We start from the raw sequence: 25,889 nt of genomic DNA on the forward strand, positions 1-25,889 counted from the left end.
CCATCTATTTAAAACATTAAGTCTTATGATGTATGTCTTTTTTGTATTTCACACAAGGGAACAGAGAACTGTTATTAGAAGTGTGCAAGTTTCTTTTCTCTAAAAACCCCTTTTGGACAAAAATAATTACCTTGTCCATGATCCTGTCGATTTGGCGATTCTGGGTGTCAATCTCATTACCCATGTCAAGGGCCATGTGGCGCAAGTTACCAATGATGCCTCCCACCTGTTCCAGGTTCTCATCCATCTCATTTTCCCGGGCATCATCTGTTACCCTGCACAGAATCACACAAATATAATAAAAATGAAACACTGTTTTGTGCAAACACACACTTTATTAGAACCTGAATTATACTTATGAATTATACTCCTGTTTAAGCATCACAGATGTCTTAACCATCCCTACTTAAACCAAATCTCTGATTTTCTACAGTTCCCATCCTAGATCACTAAGGTACCCCTTACCTGCGGATGAAACCTCCGCTGATGGCCATCTGTTCTCGCTCGTCCACTATGCGGGCGGGCTGGCTGTTCACCACGCCATCCTGGTTGTTGCCCCAGGCCTTGCTGCCTCCGCTCTTCATTCTGTTTATGAGTCAAGAAGAGTATGAGTGCCGAGGGGGCTGGAAAGCCACAGTATGAGCAGTTTTCCCCACCCACACAGATTAGCAATGCACAGTAAACAACAGAAGACAAATGCTAGACTAACAAGCAAGAAATAACATACACAATAATACACCTCACAGTTCTATACTAGGTCTAGCTTACATACAGTGGGGGAAATAAGTATTTGATCCCCTGCTGATTTTGTAAGTTTACCCCCTTACAAAGACTTGAACAGTCTTTATTTTAACAGAGAGAGACAGAATATCAACAAAAAATCCAGAAAAAAAAACATTAAATAAAAGTTATAAATTAATTTGTATTTAATTAAGGGAAATAAGTATTTGATCCCCTACCAACCAGCAAGAATTCTGACCCCCACAGACCGGTTATGTGCACATGAGGCACACAAATTAGTCCTGTCCCTGTATAAAAGACTCCTGTCACAGAATCAGTTCAAATCTTCCGTTCAAATCTCTCGACCACCATGGGCAAGACCAAAGAGCTATCAAAGGACGTCAGGGACAAGATTGTAGACCTGCACAAGGCTGGAATGGGCTACAAGACCATCAGCAAGAAGCTTGGTGAGAAAGAGACCACTGTTGGTGCGATAATTCGAAAATGGAAGAAATACAAGATCACAGTCAATCATCCTCGCTCTGGAGCTCCATGCAAGATCTCACCTCGTGGGGTAAGAATGATTCTGAGAAAGGTGAGGTCAGTCCAGAATTACACGGGAGGAGCTTGTCAATGATCAGAGAAATGCTGGATATGACCCCAAGAACACCATCCCCACCGGGATTTATTTCTTTGCCTCCAAACACAGCGAGTGGAGTTGATGCCAAAGAGCTCAATTTTGGTCTCATCTGACCATATCACATTCTCCCAAGCTTTCTCTGAATCATTCAGGTGTTCATTGGCAAACTTCAGACGGGTCTGTACATGAGCCTTCTTGAGCAAAGGGACTTTGCGGGCACTGCAGGATCTCAATCCATTACGGCGAAGTGTGTTACTAATGGTTTTCTTGGTGACTGTGCTCCCAGCTCCCTTGAGATCATTGACAAGCTCCTCCCGTGTAATTCTGGGCTGACCTCACCTTTCTCAGAATCATTCTTACCCCACCAGGTGAGATCTTGCATGGAGCTCCAGAGTGAGGGTGATTGACTGTGATCTTGTATTTCTTCCATTTTCGAATTATTGCACCAACAGTGGTCTCTTTCTCACCAAGCTTCTTGCTGATGGTCTTGTAGCCCATTCCAGCCTTGTGCAGGTCTACAATCTTGTCCCTGACGTCCTTTGATAGCTCTTTGGTCTTGCCCATGGTGGTCGAGAGATTTGAACGGAAGAAACTGATTCTGTGACAGGAGTCTTTTATACAGGGACAGGACTAATTTGTGTGCATCATGGGCACATGACCGGTCTGTGGGGGTCAGAATTCTTGCTGGTTGGTAGGGGATCAAATACTTATTTCCCTTAATTAAATACAAATTAATTTATAACTTTTATTTATTGTTTTTTTTCTGGATTTTTTGTTGATATTCTGTCTCTCTCTGTTAAAATAAACCTTCCATAAAAATTATAGACTGTTCAAGTCTTTGTAAGGGGGTAAACTTACAAAATCAGCAGGGGATCAAATACTTATTTCCCCCATTGTACATACGTACTTACATACATACATACATGCGTGGCTTGTTTTGGCTAAAACCTACACTTTTTTAATAGTTACAGTACAAGTAGTAGGTAGCTAGCAAAATATATGGGACAAATATCACCTGTCCATTACTTTTCTGAACTGCTACACCTTCCTAATGTTAATAGGTTGCTCTGTATTTCTAATTTAAACAAATAACAAAGATGACAGGCCTTGGCAGACAGACAACATAAAGTCACAGGACTGCCACACTGCCAGAGACATGACCAAACAACTGCAAAAGAAAAAACGCTGAAGGAAAGAGGACCTATTCCTTAATTGCCAATTAATTTGGGGCCTGCCGATTAAAAGATTGGATCTTTTTGGGGTAGTGATGGCTAATTTCTTTTACTGTTGGCATGTATCATGTCTACATTCTAGAGGATTTACCATTCTGTCAAGGCATATAACATTATAGAACTAATTCCTCCTAAGCTCTACTAAGAAAGTGCATGGCAATTTTTCACCATGTTATTTACTGTCTATTTTCAATTACTGAGTCTTCCTCATTGCATTACGGCTTCCAACCTGGGTTAGTAAGGCGTAACATGTGCTTCCTCCAAAACACATCATCCTAAGCAGTGTTTTTTTTTTAATTGCAGCTAATGCAACATTATTAGGCAGATTCACATGTCTAAAAGAGAGAACTGAGCTCTCAATTGCCTCAGACTGGCTAGTATTGCTTCTGATTCAGAAGTCAGGGCTAATTATGCTCTCTTGTACTCCAGGCTACAGATAACTATGGGATAGTTTGGGATCAAAGTTAATAATAAGGCAAACGCTTTCCTGTTGCACCACTAGCTTGTGAAAGTTTGTTCTCATTGGTTATCTATGCCTGTCTGCCAAAAATAAAATACTTGGCTTCATTATCCTAATATACAATCTGGTCTGGCTAATATGAGCCAGTGCATTAAATTCTGTTATTGTTTGAAGAATGCTGCATTCTAGATCTTGATTTTATCTACATGGAAGAAAGCCAGCCATCCCACTGAAGTGTTATTTATAATTTCCTCCATCTCTCCATTTTTGCAGTGTCTTTAGTTCTGGAAAGTACTGTGGTGATATCTAGGTTCTGTATTTAGCGTAAAATGTCTATGCAAAGAAGCAGGTTCTGATCAAAGATCATTTGATGTTTAAATATACAGCTCTATGCAAAAGTTTGGATACAAAATCCATGTTTGCTTGATTTTTATTTAGGTTTTAGTGTTTTTAACTAGGGCTGGCTCGATACCACTTTTTAATGTCCAATACCAATACTGATACTGAGTATCTGGCGATACCGATACCAATTCGATACCGTCATTTCTCCTCTCAGCAGTAATAATACATGTCTCAATGCACCATGGTTAAACTAGCTATCTAAATAACAATGCTCAGACTGTGAAAAAAATATTCTAAAGGAATAAATACAGAACCTACAACATCACACTTCTGCAAAACTGCTGTTTTTATTTTCACTTTTACACACAGAACATTTAACAGCATTTTTGGCTTGTTTAACAAAAGTGTCTACAATTGGAAGATGAGGATGTCAATCGAACGCGATTAACCAATTAGAATTGATGCAGAGTTGAGATTTTCCGTTAAAGTTCTGTCGTGTTTTAAGATTATTAAAAACCCTGCTGGATTTTGAAGAGGAAAACGGGAAACGGTGGTGTTTGTTTTATGTCATAACACTAATGGATTAATCGTCGAGGATGTGAAAGATCTCCAAGCCAGGACAAGACTGATTTATCCAAGTCCGATGTATCATTTATAGAGCGATTTATAAAGCGATTTTTATTGTGTTTAAACAGTGTTTTTAGGTGTGGCAGTAGTAGATGATTTTTTTTAAATGCTAAAAGTTTGAGTAGATCTGTGTGTTTTAATTTCTGAATGGCTGTTGCAGATGAGTTGTAGATCAGTGGCACATGTTAATGATGTCATCAAGAGTGAGTGGCAATAAACCGCGCTCTGTTGGAATGTATCTTCGTGTGTTATTTGCTTTATACACAAACAATGGCCTTATTTACATTAAGTGTTATTTACATTAAGCAAGAGTATCGGATCGGATTACACGTTTTTTCCTTCCGATATCCGATCCAGTGATGCGGGCCAATATCGGACTGACATCGATACAGAGTATCGAATCGGTGCTAGCCCTATTTTTAACATTACATTTAGGAAGTAAAAACAAGTAGACTTTAGGTTTATGCCATAAGGTTCAAGATTCTGCAGAGCAGAAATTCATAATCTTATATATCATAATGCGTCTTTACTTATTTATTTCTACGTAGTGCTATTCGTACTAAAATTTTATCTCAAATAACCCTTCCTATATGAAACATTCCTAGCATTTTAAAGGCATTTGTGACCAGGGGTAAGCTGTTCTAGTAATACCTTCCATTAATGCCCTCTACTGCTTTGGATTTTTCTGCATAGTTGGTATGACTTGATAGCTTTAAATCAATGTGTCTGTAGCTTTCATAAGCATACACACAACAGCTGATAAATGTGAATTTTCTCTCATGTTGGCGATAAATGTAACAGCTTTTTCAGGAGTGATGACATATTGTTAAGTTTACTTTTAGGGCACACAAACTAATTTAGTCAACCCATTACAATTAGTTGTTTATTCACACATTATTATTTTAGTATGATCAGTTCAAGATGCAAAAAGTTTTGCAGTAAATTTTGACCACTTATTCTGTAATGTTGCTATGTCTACAGATTGGATCAGAAAAAGCATTAGGCCAATCTTTTAGGTTACTGGTGTATATTTGGTAACAATATATCTAGTTTTGCTTCATATACAAAAATGTTATGTATTTATTTATTTCTTTAACCAAAGACACTTAGGAAAGTGGAAAATCAAATAAAACAGAATTCAGGGTAGCACTGTCATATCCCTCTCACATTGTCTTATACTCTTTATCCAATGCTAATGTATACAAGGTTTGGTTTATTAACAAATAACAGGTGTAAGTCATCACCATTGTTAGTGTCATTATGCATTATGTATGAATCAGGTAGCAGCATTTTCATTAATGGAAAAAGTTGCATTAGCATGCATTTTGCATTCAGGGACATGCTGTTCGAACCAGTGGCATTGATGGATGTGCTTTCAAAGTTGCTGGTCAGCTTGTTTTTTTTAATTTAATGCAAATTATAGATTAATAATTTGTAATAATTTGACTGTGGTTGGTTATATTTAATAGGTAATTATGCATATCAAGAAAGAACTATAGCCAGAAATTGGTTGTTGTTATTATTAATGTTTCCATTTTTTATACAACTTGAGCCCTATGTTCAACTTTGGCACATCCATACAGATTTTACAGTGTAATATTTGAGAAATTTTTAAAGAGACAGTCTAAAAATCTTAGCATGCGGTTCTACAGTGGGGTCTATAGTGAAGTTAGAACTAAGAATTAGTGCAACATGCCTCACTTTGTGTGTATCAGAGGACCTAGAGCCAAGTCTGCAGGGTAGATGCGTGTGTGTGTTAGTTTAGAAGTGTGTGTGTGTATGTCTGAGACTGAGACCATGCCTCATTATCATCCTCTTCCAGGGGGCAGGTCATGATGAAGAGCGTGGATAGTAAGTTTTCTGCTGCTGGCTAGGGCTACTAGACCTCTGGGGTATATTTCTAGGTTTTTAATCATTGAATTTTAGGCAGGCAGGCAGGCAGGCAAGCAGCACCTACTTGTTACATGGACAGGAGCAAAGACCACAGAATTTTCCTAGATCGTTCAAATTCTTTTCTGCATCCTTCATGTCCTTATTGATTTGGTCCATCCCCTCTTCGATGCGCTCCAGTTGTTCTGATTAAACAACAAGCAATTTATCCCCCACAGAACGGAGTACGTCAGAAGAAGACAAGAAGGAAAGAAAGAAAAGACAAAGAAGAGAGGACAGAAAGAAATAAAACTTTGGACAGTCACTGCGACAGAAGGAAAGCAAAAAAAAATAAAAAATGGATGGACGCCACCACATACGTATAAGACCCTCTTGTCACATGGTCAGTACCTACTTGTTACATGGACATATGAAAAGGCCACAGCATTTCCCTAAATCTTTTAAATTTTTCTCAGCCTCCTTCATGTCTTGGTTGATATGGTTCATGCCATCTTCAACACGATCGAGTTGTTCTGGTCAGGACAAAGGGATGACAGCAGTGAAATGAATTTTACTGTTTATTTTGGAGAAATGAACTATCACTCTGGGCGTGTTTCTGCTATTTAGTGGGGACAGCATGCATATTAATGAACCTATAAACATCTCAAATATATAAATAAGGATTAAAAAAATCTGTGCTTGAATACCTTCTTTATTTAAGGTCTCAAAATTGTTGGCTTTGTAGGGTTGGAAGTGTGTTAATACATGCCTCTATGGTCAAAAGCAGTTAAAATCTAGCAAATGTCCCTTAACTCTGCATTCAGACAGGCAGCAATGTGCTGCAGCAAAGCAATTTATTTTTCGAATGTAAATGAATTAGAGCTGGCACATGTAGCAATGTGAAGTGAGGCGAAAAGTGTTTTAACGAATCTAAAAATAAAAGGCTCCTTGTTTCTACACTCACTGTCCATTTTATCAGCTCCACTTACCATACAGGAGCATTTTGTAGTTCTACAATTACTGACTGTAGTCCATCTGTTTCTCTGCATACTTTTTTAGCCTGCTTTCACCCTGTTCCTTAATGGTCAGGACCCTTACAGGACCACCACATAGTAGGTATTATTTAGGTGGTGGATCATTCTCAGCACTGCAGTGACACTGACATGGTGGTGGTGTGTTAGTGTGTGTTGTGCTGGTATGAGTGAATAAAACACAGCAGCGCTGATGGAGTTTTTAAACACCTCACTGTCACTGCTGAACAGAGAATTGTCCACCAACCAAAAATATCCAGCCAACAGCGCCCCGTTGGCAGCGTCCTGTGACCACTGATGAAGGTCTTGAAGATGACCAACTCAAACAGTAGCAATAGATGAACGATCGTCTCTGACTTTACATCTACAAGGTGGACCAACTGAATAGGAGTGTCTAATAGAGTGCTGTGTCTGATCCACTCATACCAGCACAACAGAGAATGATCCTCCACCTAAATAATACCTGCTCTGTGGTGGTCCTGTGGGGGTCCTGACCATTGAAGAACAGCATGAAAGGGGGCTAACAAAGTATGCAGAGAAACAGATGGACTACAGTCAGTAACTACAAAGTGCTCCTATATTGTAAGTGGAGCTGATAAAATAGACAGTGAGTGTAGCAGTGTAACAAGGAGGTGGTTTTAATGTTATGGCTGATCGGTGTATAAAATCAATTATGTAAAATAAGTTAAATGCCTCCAAATATGTGGCAACAGTTTGGGAAAGGCTATTTCCTTTTCCTCTAGTGTGAGTGTACAACAAAAGGTCAATAAAGACATGATTTGACAAGTTTGGGGTGGAGAAACGATACAGAGCCCTGACCCTAACCCTGTTGAAACAACTGGGATAATTTGGCACATTAATTGTAAGCAAGGCCTTCATGTAAGAATAGAATGCCTTTATTTGTCATGTATACATATAAAGACGTACAGTACAATAAAATTCTCTCATCGCACATCCCAGCTTGTTTTGAAAGCTGGGGTCAGAGTGCAGGGTCAGCCATCGTACGGCGCCCCTGGAGCAGACAGGGTTAAAGGCCTTGCTTAAGGGCCCAACAGTGGCTGCATAGCACAGCCTGGATTTGAACCTTCTGACTGATAGCCCAAAGCTCTACCCACTAGGCTACTACTGTCCCACCATAGGTGCTGTTCAACAAAGGGGCCTAATCTCACAAGTGTTATTTTGACTGAAAAGGCATAAATTCTTTAGACAACTTTCAAAAGGCACAATCTTGTGGAGAGCCTTCCCAAAAAATGGAAGGAAGATGGCAGTCACTATATTAATGCTCATGGTTTTGAAATAGGGTAACCAACAAGATGTCTAGATACTTTTGGCCATATAGTGTATGTTAACACATGCTGATTCACATACTTAAATTCTAATATAATATAAATTATTTACATTAATAATAATAATTTTACTTGCATGTAATTAATGTTAAAATCACATTACAGTTTATTGAGCATCAATAATAGGCATATGACATGTGAAGAGACTCCACACACTTGGTGAACCACAGACAGGTATTAAGCTTAGTAGTCTGGGTTCATCGTAGACAAACCAATAAGTCCCGACAGTTTAAACAACAACATTAGGCTGCATTATAGTTCTTATTTTAAAAACAACAAATGCCTTTTTGTTGTAGCTTATACCCACAGGCAATAAACAAACAGTGATTTGTGTGATTTTAGGTAAAGAAAATGCAGCCAGTCTGAATGCAGGTTAAGAGCCATTGTATTGCAACAGTATTTAAAAATCCTTTGACTTTAATAAGACCTCAGGATGAAATTACAGACCGCCTTCATCTCTTAGTTCAGCTTCGAGAACTGTAACTTGCTGTGTCATTTAGCCCTTGAGTCCCACTCTAACAGTGTGTGTTAGCTCATGGTTTGTTTGTCTGGGTGGGGGTAAGGCATGGACATGGCAGAGGTGGCTGCGCGACCGGTGGCAATTCAGTCTGGCACTGTTAAGAGTGTTGTAAGGTGAGGAACAAGACAGGCAAACATTGGATGGGTAGAAAAGGACGGGGACTTTGCAGCATAGTCAGATTTGTAGAATCCCTGATTTTGAAGCTAAAACTACTGCATTTTGATGGCATGTAAGAAAGAAATACTAATTATAAATGACAATCGGACATCCTAGGATCAAATAAAACCACGTTATATAAGGTTGTGGCCAAACCAGATTTTTGGCAGTAACATTTTCTAAGTAAAATCACATTCATTTTCGACTTTCATGAGATGTTATGCAATTTTGCATACTTGACCGATGGCAAAACCAATGTCTCAGTAGACCTAATATGGCAGTGGTTTTGCTGCAACAAAGTGAATCCAAGGTAGAAGAAGAAGGTGCTAACTTTTGCAGTGTGTTGACTAACAGTTTATACATTATTACCTAACCTGCAACCTACATTATTACCTAACCTAATGTTTACTTTTTATATAACGTATACATGCTAGATTATCAAGCTTAAGATCCCATGTACATCTTCCCAATTTAGTCTCATTTAGAAGAATTATGTGCAAGCAAAAAATACTTAAGCTTTCTGATTGTAATATAGCTAATATACTAATAAGACCTGTCCTTCAGACTTAAACCCTGTTTTGACAGTATTTTACAGCTTAGGGATTTATTTAAATAGACTTTTACTGCAAATTCCAAAGGTCTGACCATGTTTTCTTTGTAGCCAGACCATGGAAAAGAAATCTTTGGAATAAAAGTTTTCCCTCACAAAGCCAATCAGAGTGCTGATCTTGGGTTAATGCCGCTCACGATGTAAGGTAACAAGTCGTTGGTGGACACCACAGATGAATTCTTTACTTGCATATAGGCCAATTTGTCATGCCAGTCCTGATTTTATGTGGGCACAAAATAACTCTAAACCAGGGATTTTACAAAAAGGATTTTAGTGTTTTATGAAAAAGAGAGACATTTTGTCATTACCAGCAAAATCGATCGTTTTCTTTTCCCCACACAGAGAAAGAAACTCATTTTTAATGAAATATAAAATGTTGGCCTTTTAACTGAACAGACGGTACAGTTTAAACTGACCACATATAAAATGGAAAGTGGAATGTTGCAGACAATAAATGAAGAGTCTTTGTGGCTTTCTGTTAGACTGCATCCTGAAGTTAAACATTTGTTAGAAGAGCTTGTTAGAAGGGTAGTAGAATAAAGAAAGATTTAGAAAATGTTAGTTCAAAGAAAATAGAGAAAACAACCACCTTAAAACATTTAAACAAATTGTTAAAATTAATGATGACTGAATTGGAAATTATTAATGTACTTTATTTAACTTTAATGCAACAAAGTGTAACAGTGTTTTAAAAAATAAGGAGTGTAAATTTGATAATTTGATAATAATCATATTTAAGTAAATCATACTTTGTCATCACTCATAAGTACTTGGACTTACCTCCTTGCTCATCCAGCATAACCAAAGTCCTGATACCAGCATCTTTACTCTATGCACCAATAAGCATGAAGAGGAGGCGTAATGGTGATAAAGGGAAAGAGAAAGAATAAAAAAGAGTAAGTTAAGATTACTAGGGCAAGTTAAAAAGGCATTGAAATGTCCACAGTTAAGAATGTGTAAAGACCTTTCATAGCCCTTTTGGCTTGGTTAGATTTACCATGAAAACATAGAAAAGCACCCAGCAGATGGCATTCAGACATTAAGCTACATAAATAAGCATTGCTAAACCAAACAATAAAGACACTAAATACCTGGAACATTTATCTTGGGAACTGGGGAAGAGCAACATATTGACTGTTTGGAGTCCTTAAGTTTGGAGAATACTTGTCTGTACCATGGTATTCATGTTTTGTTTAATATGTGCTGTAATGTTTTAGAGGTATGAGTTAATCATTGCTCATTGTCAGTGTCACTGTTGACAGGGAATACTGTAAACTGTAGATTTTATAATCCCCAATATGGAAATTATAACATCATATTGTCTGGTATCTGGTAAAAGTAAATATGATATTTGCTTGGGATGTCTAAGTGCAGGAAACCCATCGATATGCAACTGTTTGGAATTATTAGAATACAAATGCATATATTAGGGCCATAGTTACCATGGAATTATATGTGAATAGTAATGTATTGCACACTTCAGCATTCAGACATTTGTTTGGGTTGTGTACAATTGTGTTCACAAAATGTACAAATGTTCACTTGCTACCTAATATATTCCACCCACTAACAGGTGCCATGATGAACAGATAATCAGTGTTATTTACTTCACCTGTAGTAAATACTTGTCTTGGTCACAGATGCGCCAGCAAGACGTGCACCAACAATTTGTCCTCTTTTGAACTCTGGTATGTCACCCATAATGTTGTGTGCATTGCAATATTTTGAGCAAAACTGTGCTCTTACCCTGCTAATTGAACCTTCACACTCTGCTCTTACTGGTGCAATGTGCAATTAATGAAGATTGGCCACCAGACTGGTCCAATTTAGCCATGAAACCTCCCACACTAAAATGACAGGTGTTTCAGTTTCATTGTCCAACCCAGGGAAAGAGGACAAATTGTTGGTGCACGTCTTGCTGGCGCATCTGTGACCAAGACAGCAAGTCTTTGTGATGTATCAAGAGCCACGGTATCCAGGGTAATGTCAGCATACCACCAAGAAGGACAAACCACATCCAACAGGATTAACTGTGGACGCAAGAGGAAGCTGTCTGAAAGGGATGTTCGGGTGCTAACCCGGATTGTATCCAAAAAACATAAAACCACGGCTGCCCAAATCACGGCAGAATTAAATGTGCACCTCAACTCTCCTGTTTCCACCAGAACTGTCCGTCGGGAGCTCCACAGGGTCAATATACACGGCCGGGCTGCTATAGCCAAACCTTTGGTCACTCGTGCCAATGCCAAACGTCGGTTTCAATGGTGCAAGGAGCGCAAATCTTGGGCTATGGACAATGTGAAACATGTATTGTTCTCTGATGAGTCCACCTTTACTGTTTTCCCCACATCCGGGAGAGTTACGGTGTGGAGAAGCCCCAAAGAAGCGTACCACTCAGGCTGTTGCATGCCCAGAGTGAAGCATGGGGGTGGATCAGTGATGGTTTGGGCTGCCATTTCATGGCATTCCCTTGGCCCAATACTTGTGCTAGATGGGCGCGTCACTGCCAAGGACTATCGAACCATTCTGGAGGACCATGTTCATCCAATGGTTCAAACATTGTATCCTGAAGGCGGTGCCGTGTATCAGGATGACAATGCACCAATACACACAGCAAGACTGGTGAAAGATTGGTTTGATGAACATGAAAGTGAAGTTGAACATCTCCCATGGCCTGCACAGTCACCAGATCTAAATATTATTGAGCCACTTTGGGGTGTTTTGGAGAAGCGAGTCAGGAAACGTTTTCCTCCACCAGCATCACGTAGTGACCTGGCCACTATCCTGCAAGAAGAATGGCTTAAAATCCCTCTGACCACTGTGCAGGACTTGTATATGTCATTTCCAAGACGAATTGACGCTGTATTGGCCGCAAAAGGAGGCCCTACACCAGGGGTCGGCAACCTTTTTTGTACACTGTGCCAATAAAAAAAAATTAATTGAAAATGAAGTACTCAGTGTGCCATGGAATACATTAGTCATATAACACAAACAGTTGATGTGTATGTGACATAAACCAATTAATCAGCTAATTAAACTTACATGTCAGTGTGATCCTTGTCCCTGACTTTCTCTGCAAAGATGATCTATCTGTGGTGTATATGAGGTGACTTTGAGCTGAACACAGTTCTCAGAGTGGTCTGCAGTAAGCCTGCTTCGTGAGGGGCTGAGGATGGAATTCATGTGTGAGAAGATCTGCTCACACAGATATGTTGACCCAAAGACTGACAGCATCGCCAATGCAACCTTCTTCAAACAGTCATATTTTTCTGGCAGTGATGTCCAACACATGAACAGGGACTGTGCATTTTCTTTAGATGTTTCAAGTGAAGTCCGCAGTTCACAGAACTTCATTGTCCACAGAGATGAGCTCTGAAAGTCAATCAGCTGCATTTCAAAACCATCAATGCCTATCCATTGGAAAATTGACAAGTCCATGTCTTTCACACTAAGTTTGTCCGGATGAATGAGAAAGGAAAACATTGGTCCATGTGTCTGGAAATCTTGGAATCTCCTGGCAAATTCCAACTCAAGTTCTTTCATGTACATGGAAATGTTGGCTGTTCTGACTGAATTTCGAGTGGAGATTTCTCTCAAGTGTTTGAAATAGCGAAATGTCCCCTTTTCTATATCTTCTGCAAAAACTTTAAGCTTGGATGTGAATGACTTCCATGTCTCAAACAGCCCCATGACTGTTTGTCCAGCTCCCTGCATGCAAACATTGAGTTCATTCAAGTGTGATGTAATATCAGTCAGAAACATAAGTTTCTCAAGCCATCTGACATCTTCCAGCTCTGGGTAATTCTGGTCCTTGTCAACAAGAAATGCTTTGATTGCATCAATGCAGTTCACAAAACTCTCAAGCACTTTTCCACTACTCAGCCACCGGACACTGGAGTGAAGCGGGATGTCTTTGTATGCACAATCCATTTCATCAAGCAGTGCTTGGAACTGCCTGTGAGTTAAGGCAGAGCGAGCTCGCAGAAAATTCACGATTTTCACAACCGTTGCCATCACTGTGTTAAGATCAGAATTCGACATCTTTGCACACAGATTTTCCTGGTGTATTATGCAGTGAAATTTAAGAACAGGGTGCCCAATTTTGTCTTCAATTATTTCGACGAATCCTTTTTGCTTTCCCACCATTGCGGGGGCGCCATCAGTGGTGATTGCAACGATTTTTTGAATATCAACGGCAATCCTTTCAAAATATTCAACAAAGGTTTTAGCCAAGTCCTCACCTTTTGTGGTGCCGTACATGGGTTTTAAACAGCATAACTCCTCTCGTACTCCAACAGAGTCACAGAATCTGGCCACAACTGCCAAACGAGGCAAATCATTAATATCCACGCTTTCATCAAGCGCAACGCTAAACACAGCGCAGTCTTTCAACCCGGTCACCTGCTGCTCCCTGATATTACCCGCCATATCTGTGATACGACGCTCAACTGTTCTTGCTGAAACAGGCACGTCTTTAATCCTAGCAATGATAGTGTTTTTGTTCGTCAAACCGTCAAACAAATCACTTGCTGCACAAAAGGCTTCTTTAATGTATTCTCCATCAGTAAATGGCTTTCCACGTTTAGCAATGCACTGAGCTATCTTGTAACTTGCAAGTGTGGCATAACTTTTACGATGGCTTAAATTTTGAAGAACACTCGTCTGTTTATAGTACCTTAAAATTGCTCGTTTGATTGATTCGTTTTTTTCAGTATCATCCCTAAATGAGCTTTGGTGCTTTGTCTCAAAATGACGGCGCACACTTGATGTGCGACTAACGACGCTTTCACAGCATATGGCACATACAGCCCGGTCTTTTTGTTGAATAAATCCATACAAATCTGTCCAGTCTTGTTGAAATGAACGAACATCCACTTTTGCGCGTTTTGCAGCCATATTATACTAAAGTTCGCATTGAAAGCCGACTCACTCCGACACCTTGATTACCTTAAACAAGCATAAATCATTCCACCTTAATTGGCCATAGGAGGAGGTGGCGAATGGAGTTAAGGTGGAGTAATTTATGCTTGTTAAGGTTAATCAAGAGGTAGGGAACGAGGCATAAAGTGTAGGGACGGATCCAACTAATAACTCGCAGCCCTGCACATAAAATACACTTTTTATGTGCAGGGCTGCGAGCGTGCCAGGCAAACGTGTATCGCGTGCCAGCTTTGGCACGCGTGCCTTAGGTTGCCGACCCCTGCCCTACACCATACTAATAAATTATTGTGGTCTAAAACCAGGTGTTTCAGTTTCATTGTCCAACCCCTGTATATATATATATGTTTTAATCTGCGAAACCGTTTGCTGCATAATGGTTTGGGTTTAAAAAATATATTTCCTGTAAGTTTCTCCAAATTGCTTCTTAGTGTTGAATTGTCTATAATTCATATACCGTTGATATGAGCAGTAATGCAAAATAATTTAGATTTTTATACCAGTTAGAGCTTTGCATAGTTGATAAAGAAGCTAATTCTGCCTGACTGTCGATTAGATACCCTAATGAGTAGCAGTCCACAATTACACATCCATTTCCTGGCCTCTAACACTCACTAATATTGATGTATTGAATAGTACGACCAAGTACTTTCAATAATTAGCTTCAGCTGATGAAATGATTTCAGATTTATTTCTAAAAAAAAATCACATTTCTGCTCTTTTGCACTATTGTCTTTGTACTGCTGAAATATGGCCAAATGAGCTGGTGAAGCTTTAATCAACAAAGCTGCTGTCTCGGCAATTTGTGAGAGAAAAAAGGGATCAAGGTTTTACAGCATGCAGCTGCATGGTGGCATAAATCAGGGTAAGATTCGGTAGCGGTGGCTACCCCATGCTCTAGCAGGTATTTAATGAATCCTTGGGGGTTTAGATATAAGCACTGGGCTCTGCTGAATCTCCACAGAGGTTTGGAATTACTGACGAAGCTCAATGCCTTTCACCTATATATATATACAGTATATATATATATATATATATATATACAGTGTATCACAAAAGTGAGTACACCCCTCACATTTCTGCAAATATTTTATTATATCTTTTCATGGGACAACACTATAGAAAAAAAACTTGGATATAACTTAGAGTAGTCAGTGTACAACTTGTATAGCAGTGTAGATTTACTGTCTTCTGAAAATAACTCAACACACAGCCATTAATGTCTAAATGGCTGACAACATAAGTAAGTACACCCCACAGTGAACATGTCCAAATTGTGCCCAAAGTGTCAATATTTTGTGTGACCACCATTATTATCCAGCACTGCCTTAACCCTCCTGGGCATGGAATTCACCAGAGCTGCACAGGTTGCTACTGGAATCCTCTTCCACTCCTCCATGATGACATCACGGAGCTGGTGGATGTTAGACACCTTGAACTCCTCCACCTTCCACTTGAGGATGCCCCACAGGTGCTCAATTGGGTTTAGTCCATCACCTTTACCTTTAGCTTCCTCAGCAAGGCAGTTGTCATCTTGGAGGTTGTGTTTGGGGTCGTTATCCTGTTGGAAAACTGCCATGAGGTCCAGTTTTCGAAGGGAGGGGATCATGCTCTGTTTCAGAATGTCACAGTACATGTTGGAATTCATGTTTCCCTCAATGAACTGCAGCTCCCCAGTGCCATCAACACTCATGCAGCCCAAGACCATGATGCTACCACCACCATGCTTGACTGTAGGCAAGATACAGTTGTCTTGGTACTTCTCACCAGGGCGTTGCCACACATGCTGGACACCATCTGAGCCAAACAAGTTTATCTTGGTCTCGTCAGACCACAGGGCATTCCAGTAATCCATGTTCTTGGACTGCTTGTGTTCAGCAAACTGTTTGCTGGCTTTCTTGTGCGTCAGCTTCCTTCTGGGATGACGACCATGCAGACCGAATTGATGCAGTGTGCGGCGTATGGTCTGAGCACTGACAGGCTGACCTCCCACGTCTTCAACCTCTGCAGCAATGCTGGCAGCACTCATTTGTCTATTTTTTAAAGCCAACCTCTGGATATGACGCCGAACACGTGGACTCAACTTCTTTGGTCGACTTAGGTGAAGCCTGTTCCGAGTGGAACCTGTCCTGGAAAACCGCTGTATGACCTTGGCCACCATGCTGTAGCTAAGTTTCAGGGTGTTAGCAATCTTTTTATAGCCCAGGCCATCTTTGTGGAGAGCAACAATTCTATTTCTCACATCCTCAGAGAGTTCTTTGCCATGACGTGCCATGTTGAATATCCAGTGGCCAGTATGAGAGAATGGTACCCAAAACACCAAATTTAACAGCCCTGCTCCCCATTTACACCTGGGACCTTGACACATGACACCAGGGAGGGACAACTACACATTTGGGCACAATTTGGACATGTTCACTGTGGGGTGTACTCACTTATGTTGCCAGCTATTTAGACATTAATGGCTGTGTGTTGAGTTATTTTCAGAAGACAGTAAATCTACACTGCTATACAAGCTGTACACTGACTACTCTAAGTTATATCCAAGTTTCATGTCTATAGTGTTGTCCCATGAAAAGATATAATAAAATATTTGCAGAAATGTGAGGGGTGTACTCACTTTTGTGATACACTGTATATATATATATATATATATATATATATATATATATATATATATATAATTTTGCTTTTCTCTGTGTCTCTACTACAAAATGTATAACACGACTAATGAAACTCAAAGCAGAAAGCTAAAAATAGGGAACATGTAGAGGCATTTTAATTATTTATTATTTACTAAGTGCTGAGCCACCTTTAAGAGCCTGTGTCCTCCATTTTATTGTCTTCCACCAGAACAGACTGTTCCTCATGTATTGCTCCAGTCTTTTCTTCCAGTTAATTGGCATGGGTGGTGCTTTAACAGCAATATGGACACTGATTATGTGTACAACCTTGACATATACAGCAGAAAGTCATTTGCCTCTGCACCACAATATATTCTCCACATCGCTGTCCCCCTGGTGTTTTTTTTTTTTTTACCTCTCCCCACCCTAGTCCTGTCTAGCCTGGTTAAAAATGACTGAACTTGCTTCTGGCCACACAAACCATCTGTCTTGATCTCATCAGACAGGACAGAGACACACAAACAGCCTGACCTAATTTATAAACTGTAAGTCTTAAAAATCCTGGGATAATTTATGCTAATTTTTATCTAATGTGTTTTATTCCTTTCATAATGGGGTCTTATGTTTACTTAATCATCAGTTGAAAACTGCATTATAGCATATAGCAGATGCCTTAATATAAAGTGATCTACAGTTGTGACTAAAAACAATACAAGCAATTAAGGTTAAGGTGGGCAGCAGCCGTATGCATTTTGTCACCTACACTAGACGAGATCAGCTGCGGATCAGCTCTGTGTACAGGGAGACACACCCTGATCAACGCACTCCTTCCCCACCCCTGTGCAGGCGCCATAAACCAGCCAGCAGAGGTCATAGTTGCATCAGTTATGAGAGAGTCCCTATCCGGCTTAATGTCCCACCCCTATATGAACAACAGGCCAATCGTTGTTCATGTGGCTGCTCAGCCCAGCCGGATGGCAGAGCTGAGATTCGATACGATGTATTCAAGATCCCGGCTCTGGTGTGCCAGCGTGTGTTTTTACCGTGTGTTTTTACTGTGTTTTTACCTGAGCGGCCAAATATTGTTGTTTTTAATTGTGTTTAATTCTAGGCAACATCACTTTAGCTAAACTAAGAAACAGTAATTAATAAAGACACAAAAATGTAAATGAGGTTGAGAAAAGAATCTAACAGCAATTTTGTTTTTTTAACTTGAATTTCTGTATAAATTTATTTTAAAAGTATTTTAAAAGTGCAGTGTTATTTTTGCAGCTGTAAGACAGTTGCAATTGGAGATATTCAACCCCCCAAAGAAAGGAAAATAAGGATTAATAACTCTAACCCTTTTAGCAGAGTTTAATTTTGCTTTAAGTCTTAAAAGCCTTAAACAAAGATAATGAACCTCTACATAATTGCTGATCTTAAAACCTACTGCTTGTTTGTAAGACCTAAAGTTGGGTTACATGATTAAACCATTGAGAACTCAATAACAAACCTTAATTTGCTTCGGTCGTGATGTGTTATATAAACACCACCCAGAGATTTAAGTTGTTACAAAAGCTGAGAGAGAAGATCATTTCATGCACTAAAAGGGCAACGGTTAGTAAAAGACCTTGAACAATTCTAGCGATACCATTGGGAGTACTGTCCAGAAGTTTCAGACTTATGGTGCATGAACAAACCTGTCTGGCTGTTTTGGTTCAGTTTGGTTCAGAGGTCTTAGCAAAAACACTTTTTTTTATTGCGAAAGTATTAGAACCATAGGAAGAGCACCTAACAACCAGGGTCTTCATGACTTAACTACCCAGTGCACACCACTCTTGACTAAGAAGCACAGGAATGGTTGACTGGAATATGCCAGAAGGAATTTAAATAGGTCTGCATAGTTCTGGGACACAGTTCTTTGGAGTGACGAAAGAACTAAAATTCTTTGGCCGTAATGATCAACAGCTTGTTTGGTACACATGAACATTTGTAAAGAGAACTAGATGTTTTGAGTTCTTGTTGTGTATTTGTTTTGATTTAATTCTATTCACATCACCATCATACAATTGAAGGTCATGGTGGTTGGATATTTTCTGTTGCGTCTGTACATAACTTGATTAAGCTTATTACTGATGGGGGCCAAAGGTATAAAATCATTAGTAAAAAAAAACAACTTTTATTCTGCATGTTGAATTAATTAGTCTTTTTCAGGGCAAGTTGTGTAAACACTGAGTAAAAAGATGAATTTTAGAAAAATGTACAGGAATTTCTTAGTATTTAGTATGGCCATATTTTATGTATTTAGGATGGTTCTTCAAAAAGTTTCTGCACTTTTTTAAAACTATTTATTAAGAATTTCAAAAACTAATAACATATTTCTTCATAGTCACTTTCCGATAAATTTTTCACAGCTTCGAACCAACTTTTTAATGCCATCAGCAAAAATTTATTTTGGTTGAGTGTGTAGCCACTGATGCACCACTGATTTTACATCATCATCACATGAAAATCTTCTTCCCCTTAAAGCTTCTCTGGAGCGTTCAAAAAGGTGGAAATCAGTTGGCGCTAAATCCAAACTATAAGCTCTCTCTCAGTCTCTCAGACAAGATTAGTACTGCTCCCACCCTCACCTTACAACGAATATATAAAAGTGTGGAAACTTTTTGAAGATCCCTCGTCTCTAAACAAGCTACCGATAAGAAGCTTTATAGATCACATCCCCCTTTTTAAAGTCATCTGATCATGTGCTTCAATTAAAAGGATAAGACCCACAGAAATCTGACCTTTTTGTCCAAAGGAATAGACGTGGTCAGTTTCACATATGTGCTTACATATGCCTTGTAACTGGCCCACCTGCCATGGAGATTGGCAGAGAGACATGACATAAAAAATCATGTCCATCTTCCATGTATTTATGACTGGCACAGGGGGCATGGAGGCTGATTAATGTATTTAATTATGCTTCCTCTGTTGGCACCTGTTATTCTTTGAAACCGTGATGCCAGGCCCGATTGTTCTGTTCTTTTGCCGGCGTTGATGATGGCACTTTTATATATATATATATTTTTTTTAACCCAGCTGTGTCACTAAACTTTTTGACAACCCTTTTCGGATTTGGCTCCATATCTGGATCCTTTTATTGCTGTCCTCAACTTGTTCTGGGTTTTCTCTCTTTACCCCTTTTCAATGGTTTGGGTTTTTAAAAATATCCCCTGTAAATTTCTCCAAATAGTAGTTGATGAATAAGCTAATTTTGACAGAATATAGATTAGAAACACTAATGAGTAGGAATCCACATTAACTATCAACTTCATGGCTTCTAACAATCACCAATTACTTTCAATAATTAGCTTCAATGGATGAACTTTTTGACAGCCCTTTTTGGACTTGGTCCCACTTTTGGATCCTTTCATTGCTGGGTTTTCTCTCTTTACCCTGCTTTCATGAACTTGGTTGGCGTAGAATTATAGATTAAGCCTTCATTCTTATTTTTCCCTTTTATATCCACTTTTTCTGCTGCTTCTGCATATGTTTTGTTACTTTCTTTGGTTTCTTTGTTTGTTTCTGTTATTTTGACCACTTTCATACCATTGCCCGTTTTCTTTGTGGCTTTTTAACCAGAGTATTGTTCTACCTTGGTTAAGCATCCTGAATATGGTGTTTATTTTTAATTCTTGGAGGTGCGGCGCTATAGGCCTGCCGTATTACACCAACTTATACTAAGAAATTCTAAACTGTATGGATTTTTCAAAGACTTTTCCCGCAAACTGTTATGCTGATTTTATGATTTCTAATAAAATTGTATTTAAATTGTATTTAATTCAGGGAAAATGCAAAATAGAAGCATTTTCACTAGTAAACTTGATTATTGGCTCCCGCTGTACATTAACATTATAGTAGGTCTATTGTGGGTGTTATTTTTCTTTAATTATATTCCTGCATTTTTCCCTTTTTCTCTCAATGTAGTTATATCAAATTCCCCAGTTGTAACATCCTCATCTACTGCAGACCCCCAACCTGAATGAGGAGAGCCAAAGACTATTCTGTTCCCCCTCCGATATGCATTCAGACAATGACCGTATCTTTTCACCTGCCAGAGAAGGAGTCTCACAGTGAGAAGTATCCGCCAATCTTGTCTGTGTCGGTACCCAATGTGAACTCAACAGGGGGTACAGACACATTTTGAAATTCATTTGTATGTAATATTGCGAATAATTAATTTGACAAATAACTTACCTCTTCCACCAGCTGGAGCATACGGCGAGTGCTTTCCAGTGACTGCGGAAAGAGACAAAACATTATTTTACAAAAGGAAGTGTGACAGAATTATATCCAAGGCTTTGAACGTCACCAGGACCACAGTGACCCTAATAATTTTTAAATAGAAGAAAATTTGTATAACCTTAAACCCGAAAAAGAATGCAATCAATGCCATAAACATGAGGAAAATCCCCATGACCCAAAGCACACAGTGAGGCAAACTTGAAAATATTTTTGAGTGGCTTAATTTTATGAATCAGAGAGTTTTTTTCTAGGATCCAAGACACTAATTAGTTGTAGCTCTGTAGCTAAGGTACAGGACCAGTAATTACACGGTTGCAGTTCAAACTCCACAACTACTAAAAAGCAACCCCATAACATAATGTAACCAACTTTACATTTTACAGAAATGATGGTGTTACCTGGCTGATGTCCCTTGTATGCCACATACCACTTAGAATTAAAGCCTAAGCATTCTAAACTTTATTATGGAGTCTATAAAGTGATGTTTAAGAGGATTATCTGACCTGACAGTGTGGCCACAGTTCCATATTTTCTTGATGTCAGTATGATGAGCTAAACTGAGCACTGATGTGTGATCAGTTATTAAGCTAGTCTTTCATTGTTTTTCAGATAAGTGCTTCTCTGTAATTAGATCCATGACTTGTTTTACAAGGCTCATTTGACTCAACTTTACCATACTGATAGACCTCACAAAGAGATGACTGATTTAGTTATTTTTATGAAGTAATTCAAAAGAGCTCTAGATGTACCCACTATATGATTGTTGACATGAGTGTTAGTAAGTTGGTTATCAAGGTAATGTTTTGCGTAAGATAGTAATGTACTTAGTGTTTAAACAGTGTTTAAATAATTCACACTTTTAACCTATTTGCAATATGTGCATATCTTAGAAACTGAAATTTTAATTCCATTTTTTTTGCTCCTGTTATTATATATTTAGGGATTTTAGTATGATATTTTTTTCTTCTGTTTTTGGAGATCTAACGGATTTCATCCGTTAACACTAATATGTTTGCTTTTTGGAAATAGTCATAATTTTGGCAATCTCCTGGAACTCTGACACAAATAGAAAGCAACAGATTAAGAAACGATGCTCATCCTTACCTCATCAGCCAGCTGGTCGGCACGCTGCTGCATGTCCGAGAGCTCATTGCGCATGTCTGCGTCATCTGCCATTGCTGCTGGGTGGAGTGGGTGGAGTTGATCTCCAACAGGGAAGTTTGGGTTCTACTGGGAGTCAGGGGAGGGCTGGAAAAATCAGAATCAAGACAGACAGAACTGTTTAGTAATCTCAAGTTGATCAAGGGTAGTAATGTTTTCCTGAATTATGGCTGCTCTGAAAGGCCACTGATGTGTGAGGATTGTTGTCGGTTCCGGCCAGATTTAAAGGATGGGAGGTAAACATGTCAGCCTTTAAAGTTCATGCCCTTTTGCCTCAGATCCAATCACACAACCCGCTGTCATTGAGCTAGCAGTTACCGAGGTCATCTGGATTTATAATCTAGTAAAGTAATTTCATTTAGCCAGGCTATTTTAATGCTTCAACAGACACCTCAAAGAAAAAGCAGTATTTATGAGTAGCAAGCATTTTTGTGACCGTTTAGTGTAATAAAGGCCCGTCTAGGATTTTTTTTATTTAATGGTGTATGTTACCTACGATTTTACCAACAGTGCTGTAAAATGGTATGTCCCTTCTTGTTTTAATTTGTGTACTTTTTCCTACAAGAGTTCTAGATCTTTAATCATGAACATAATTTGATAAACAACACATTTATTTATTAAAAATAAAAAGATTATGTGGCTACAGACGACTGTGAAGAAACTGCTTAGAAAATCCAAACATTTCTAATGAGTGAAGATTAGTTTTAAAAATGTCTCTATGGAAAAAGAATTGCTTTTATTTAGCCACGCTGGAAGGCTTGTCAAGCACGAACCTCACATTTAAGGTCTTGAAATCCTGGCTGTCAGTCAGGACTTTAACAAGCCTGTCTGAAAAATATTTTTGTTTTCCGTGTTTTTTTGTAACCTGTTGTGGTGATCAGCTGCTGGTTTTAGTTACAGATTCATGTCCTTCTGCCTCCCCAAATTTGGCTGACAGATGGGGCATTGAGGTGCAGATGATCGATGTCGGTTCCTGCGTCTTGTTGAGTGTTAATTTGCTCCAGGTGAAAGTGTTTCTATTTATCATGGTTTCTTCCTGCTTTTTTCCAAAAACATTATGCTGGTCCGTTCTGATTTTCTGCCAGTGTGGGATGCCAGCACACTTTATCTTTGAATTGTAACCTGACTGAGATTGCGGCACTTTCAGGTTATGCGATATAACTGCCCTGTGAGAGTGAATTGCCCTAAAGGCGGCATAACATCCCTTTTCCAGAACACATATGGACCCACGCTGGGCAAGTACTGTGCCAGTTGATGGGATTGAGTGCCAGCTCAGCTATTGCTGCCCTGGCTGGATCTGGGTTTCCTCTTGTTCCTCTTTTCATAGAACTTAGTTGTCTTGGACAGCCAGATCACCCCACCATATTGTGACAACATTTGTTACTTTGTTTTTGTTATTTTGGACACTGCTTTTTACATGTGTCTAATATGCAAAATATGCAAAAATCACTGCATATAGAAAGTAATAAGAAAGTACTATGCACCCAGTGTAGCAACCTAAATAAATAACAGCTACATGGTATTACGTAACTAAATATAAAATTCAGTCACATTTATGGTGCAAAAAAACAGAACATTGATTCATTCATTTACATACAGCAGACATTAGCAATTAGCTTTTATGTGGTGGCCTGACCTTTCACTGCATGGAAAATGCAGGATGGTCTATTAACATTTGTAAAACCTCATTAATCACTCTCTTCTGCTTTAGTAAGGAATGAGCACACCAGTTCAGGATTAAAAAAGCATTTTATTTTTACTTTCATCATCCTGATCAGAGTCCGGGAAACACTAGAAAACACCGAGCGCAAGACTGGGCGCCAATCCACCACAAGGTCTACTGGTAGCATGAGGCAGTACATGCAGCACATTCAGGTTGTGCAGGTAGTCCAAATCCTCCAGGATGGTACACAAGTCATTTTAAGGTGTTAGTAAGGACATATGCAGGCATGTAAAACCCACATACATTTAAAAGCAGCAGTAAGGAGATTTGGTCTACAAGTAGTGATGTAACAACCTAAACGTATACAATATACAACAGCAGCACGGTGAACAATCACTGAAAAGCTTGCTAGCATTGAAATTGGTGACTTTTAGGGATTTAGGTGGTCTTACCACAGAACTTCATTATGTAAAGCCTGGGTGGTAATTACAGTTGTGTTCTGTCCTTCACATGACCTTATACTAACATATAAATGAATCTGACACCCAAACAGGTTGGCAATAAAAATTTATCTAAAAAGGTTTTGGTTGTTGCTTTATCAACAATATTAAACAAAACGGATCTTTACTATATGAATAATGACACACAGGGTTGCCAGGTCCAGCTAAAATATGTATTTTGACACTGGGAGACGATTTTTGTGACTTTAAGGTGATAAAATAGTAATATTATATTACTTTGTTACAGTTGTGTGTATTTATTAAGATTTTAATTCCCTTTTCTCTCTGTTGGTAGTTTATATCTATCTATCTACAGTGCCTTGCAAAAGTATTCAGCCCCCTTAAACTTTTCAACCTTTTGCCACATTTCAGGCTTCAAACATAACGATATGAAATTGTAATTTTTTGTGAAGAATCAACAACAAGTGGGACACAATCGTGAAGTGGAACGAAATGTATTGGATATTTTAAACTTTTTAGAAATAAAAAACTGAAAAGTGGGGCGTGCAATATTATTCAGCCCCCTTGCGTTAATACTTTGTAGCGCCACCTTTTGCTGCGATTACAGCTGCAAGTCGCTTGGGGTATGTCTCTATCAGTTTTGCACATCGAGAGACAGAAATTTTTGCCCATTCTTCCTTGCAAAACAGCTCGAGCTCAGTGAGGTTGGATGGAGAGTGTTTGTGAACAGCAGTTTTCAGCTCTTTCCACAGATTCTCGATGGGATTCAGGTCTGGACTTTGACTTGGCCATTCTAACACCTGGATACGTTTATTTGTGAACCATTCCATTGTAGATTTTGCTTTATGTTTTGGTTCATTGTCTTGTTGGAAGATAAATCTCCGTCCCAGTCTCAGGTCTTTTGCAGACTGCAACAGGTTTTCTTCCAGAATGGTCCTGTATTTGGCTCCATCCATCTTCCCATCAATTTTAACCATCTTCCCTGTCCCTGCTGAAGAAAAGCAGGCCCAAACCATGATGCTGCCACCACCATGTTTGACAGTGGGGATGGTGTGTTCAGGGTGATGAGCTGTGTTGCTTTTACGCCAAACATAACGTTTTGCATTGTGGCCAAAAAGTTCGATTTTGGTTTCATCTGACCAGAGCACCTTCTTCCACATGTTTGGTGTGTCTCCCAGGTGACTTTTTATAGATATCTTTGAGAAATGGCTTTCTTCTTG

At 39.1% G+C, this 25,889-nt stretch overlaps 1 protein-coding gene across 1 annotated transcript in view; it reads right to left on the reverse strand.

Moving 5' to 3' along the window:
• Nucleotides 1–25,889, reverse strand: part of snap25a (synaptosome associated protein 25a) — a 49,500-nt gene that overhangs the window by 3,246 nt on the left and 20,365 nt on the right. The window contains exons 2-7 of the mRNA XM_063002053.1: nucleotides 22,489–22,632; nucleotides 21,337–21,378; nucleotides 10,334–10,382; nucleotides 5,979–6,096; nucleotides 466–585; nucleotides 131–275 (exon numbers count right to left, since the gene is read on the reverse strand). Of these exons, the coding sequence (XP_062858123.1) occupies nucleotides 131–275; nucleotides 466–585; nucleotides 5,979–6,096; nucleotides 10,334–10,382; nucleotides 21,337–21,378; nucleotides 22,489–22,560 (546 nt within the window). The 5' untranslated portion in view covers nucleotides 22,561–22,632. The remainder of the gene's footprint in view (nucleotides 1–130; nucleotides 276–465; nucleotides 586–5,978; nucleotides 6,097–10,333; nucleotides 10,383–21,336; nucleotides 21,379–22,488; nucleotides 22,633–25,889) is intronic.

The sequence above is a fragment of the Trichomycterus rosablanca genome, chromosome 9, assembly GCF_030014385.1.
Source record: "Trichomycterus rosablanca isolate fTriRos1 chromosome 9, fTriRos1.hap1, whole genome shotgun sequence".
Taxonomy (NCBI): Eukaryota; Metazoa; Chordata; class Actinopteri; order Siluriformes; family Trichomycteridae; genus Trichomycterus; species Trichomycterus rosablanca.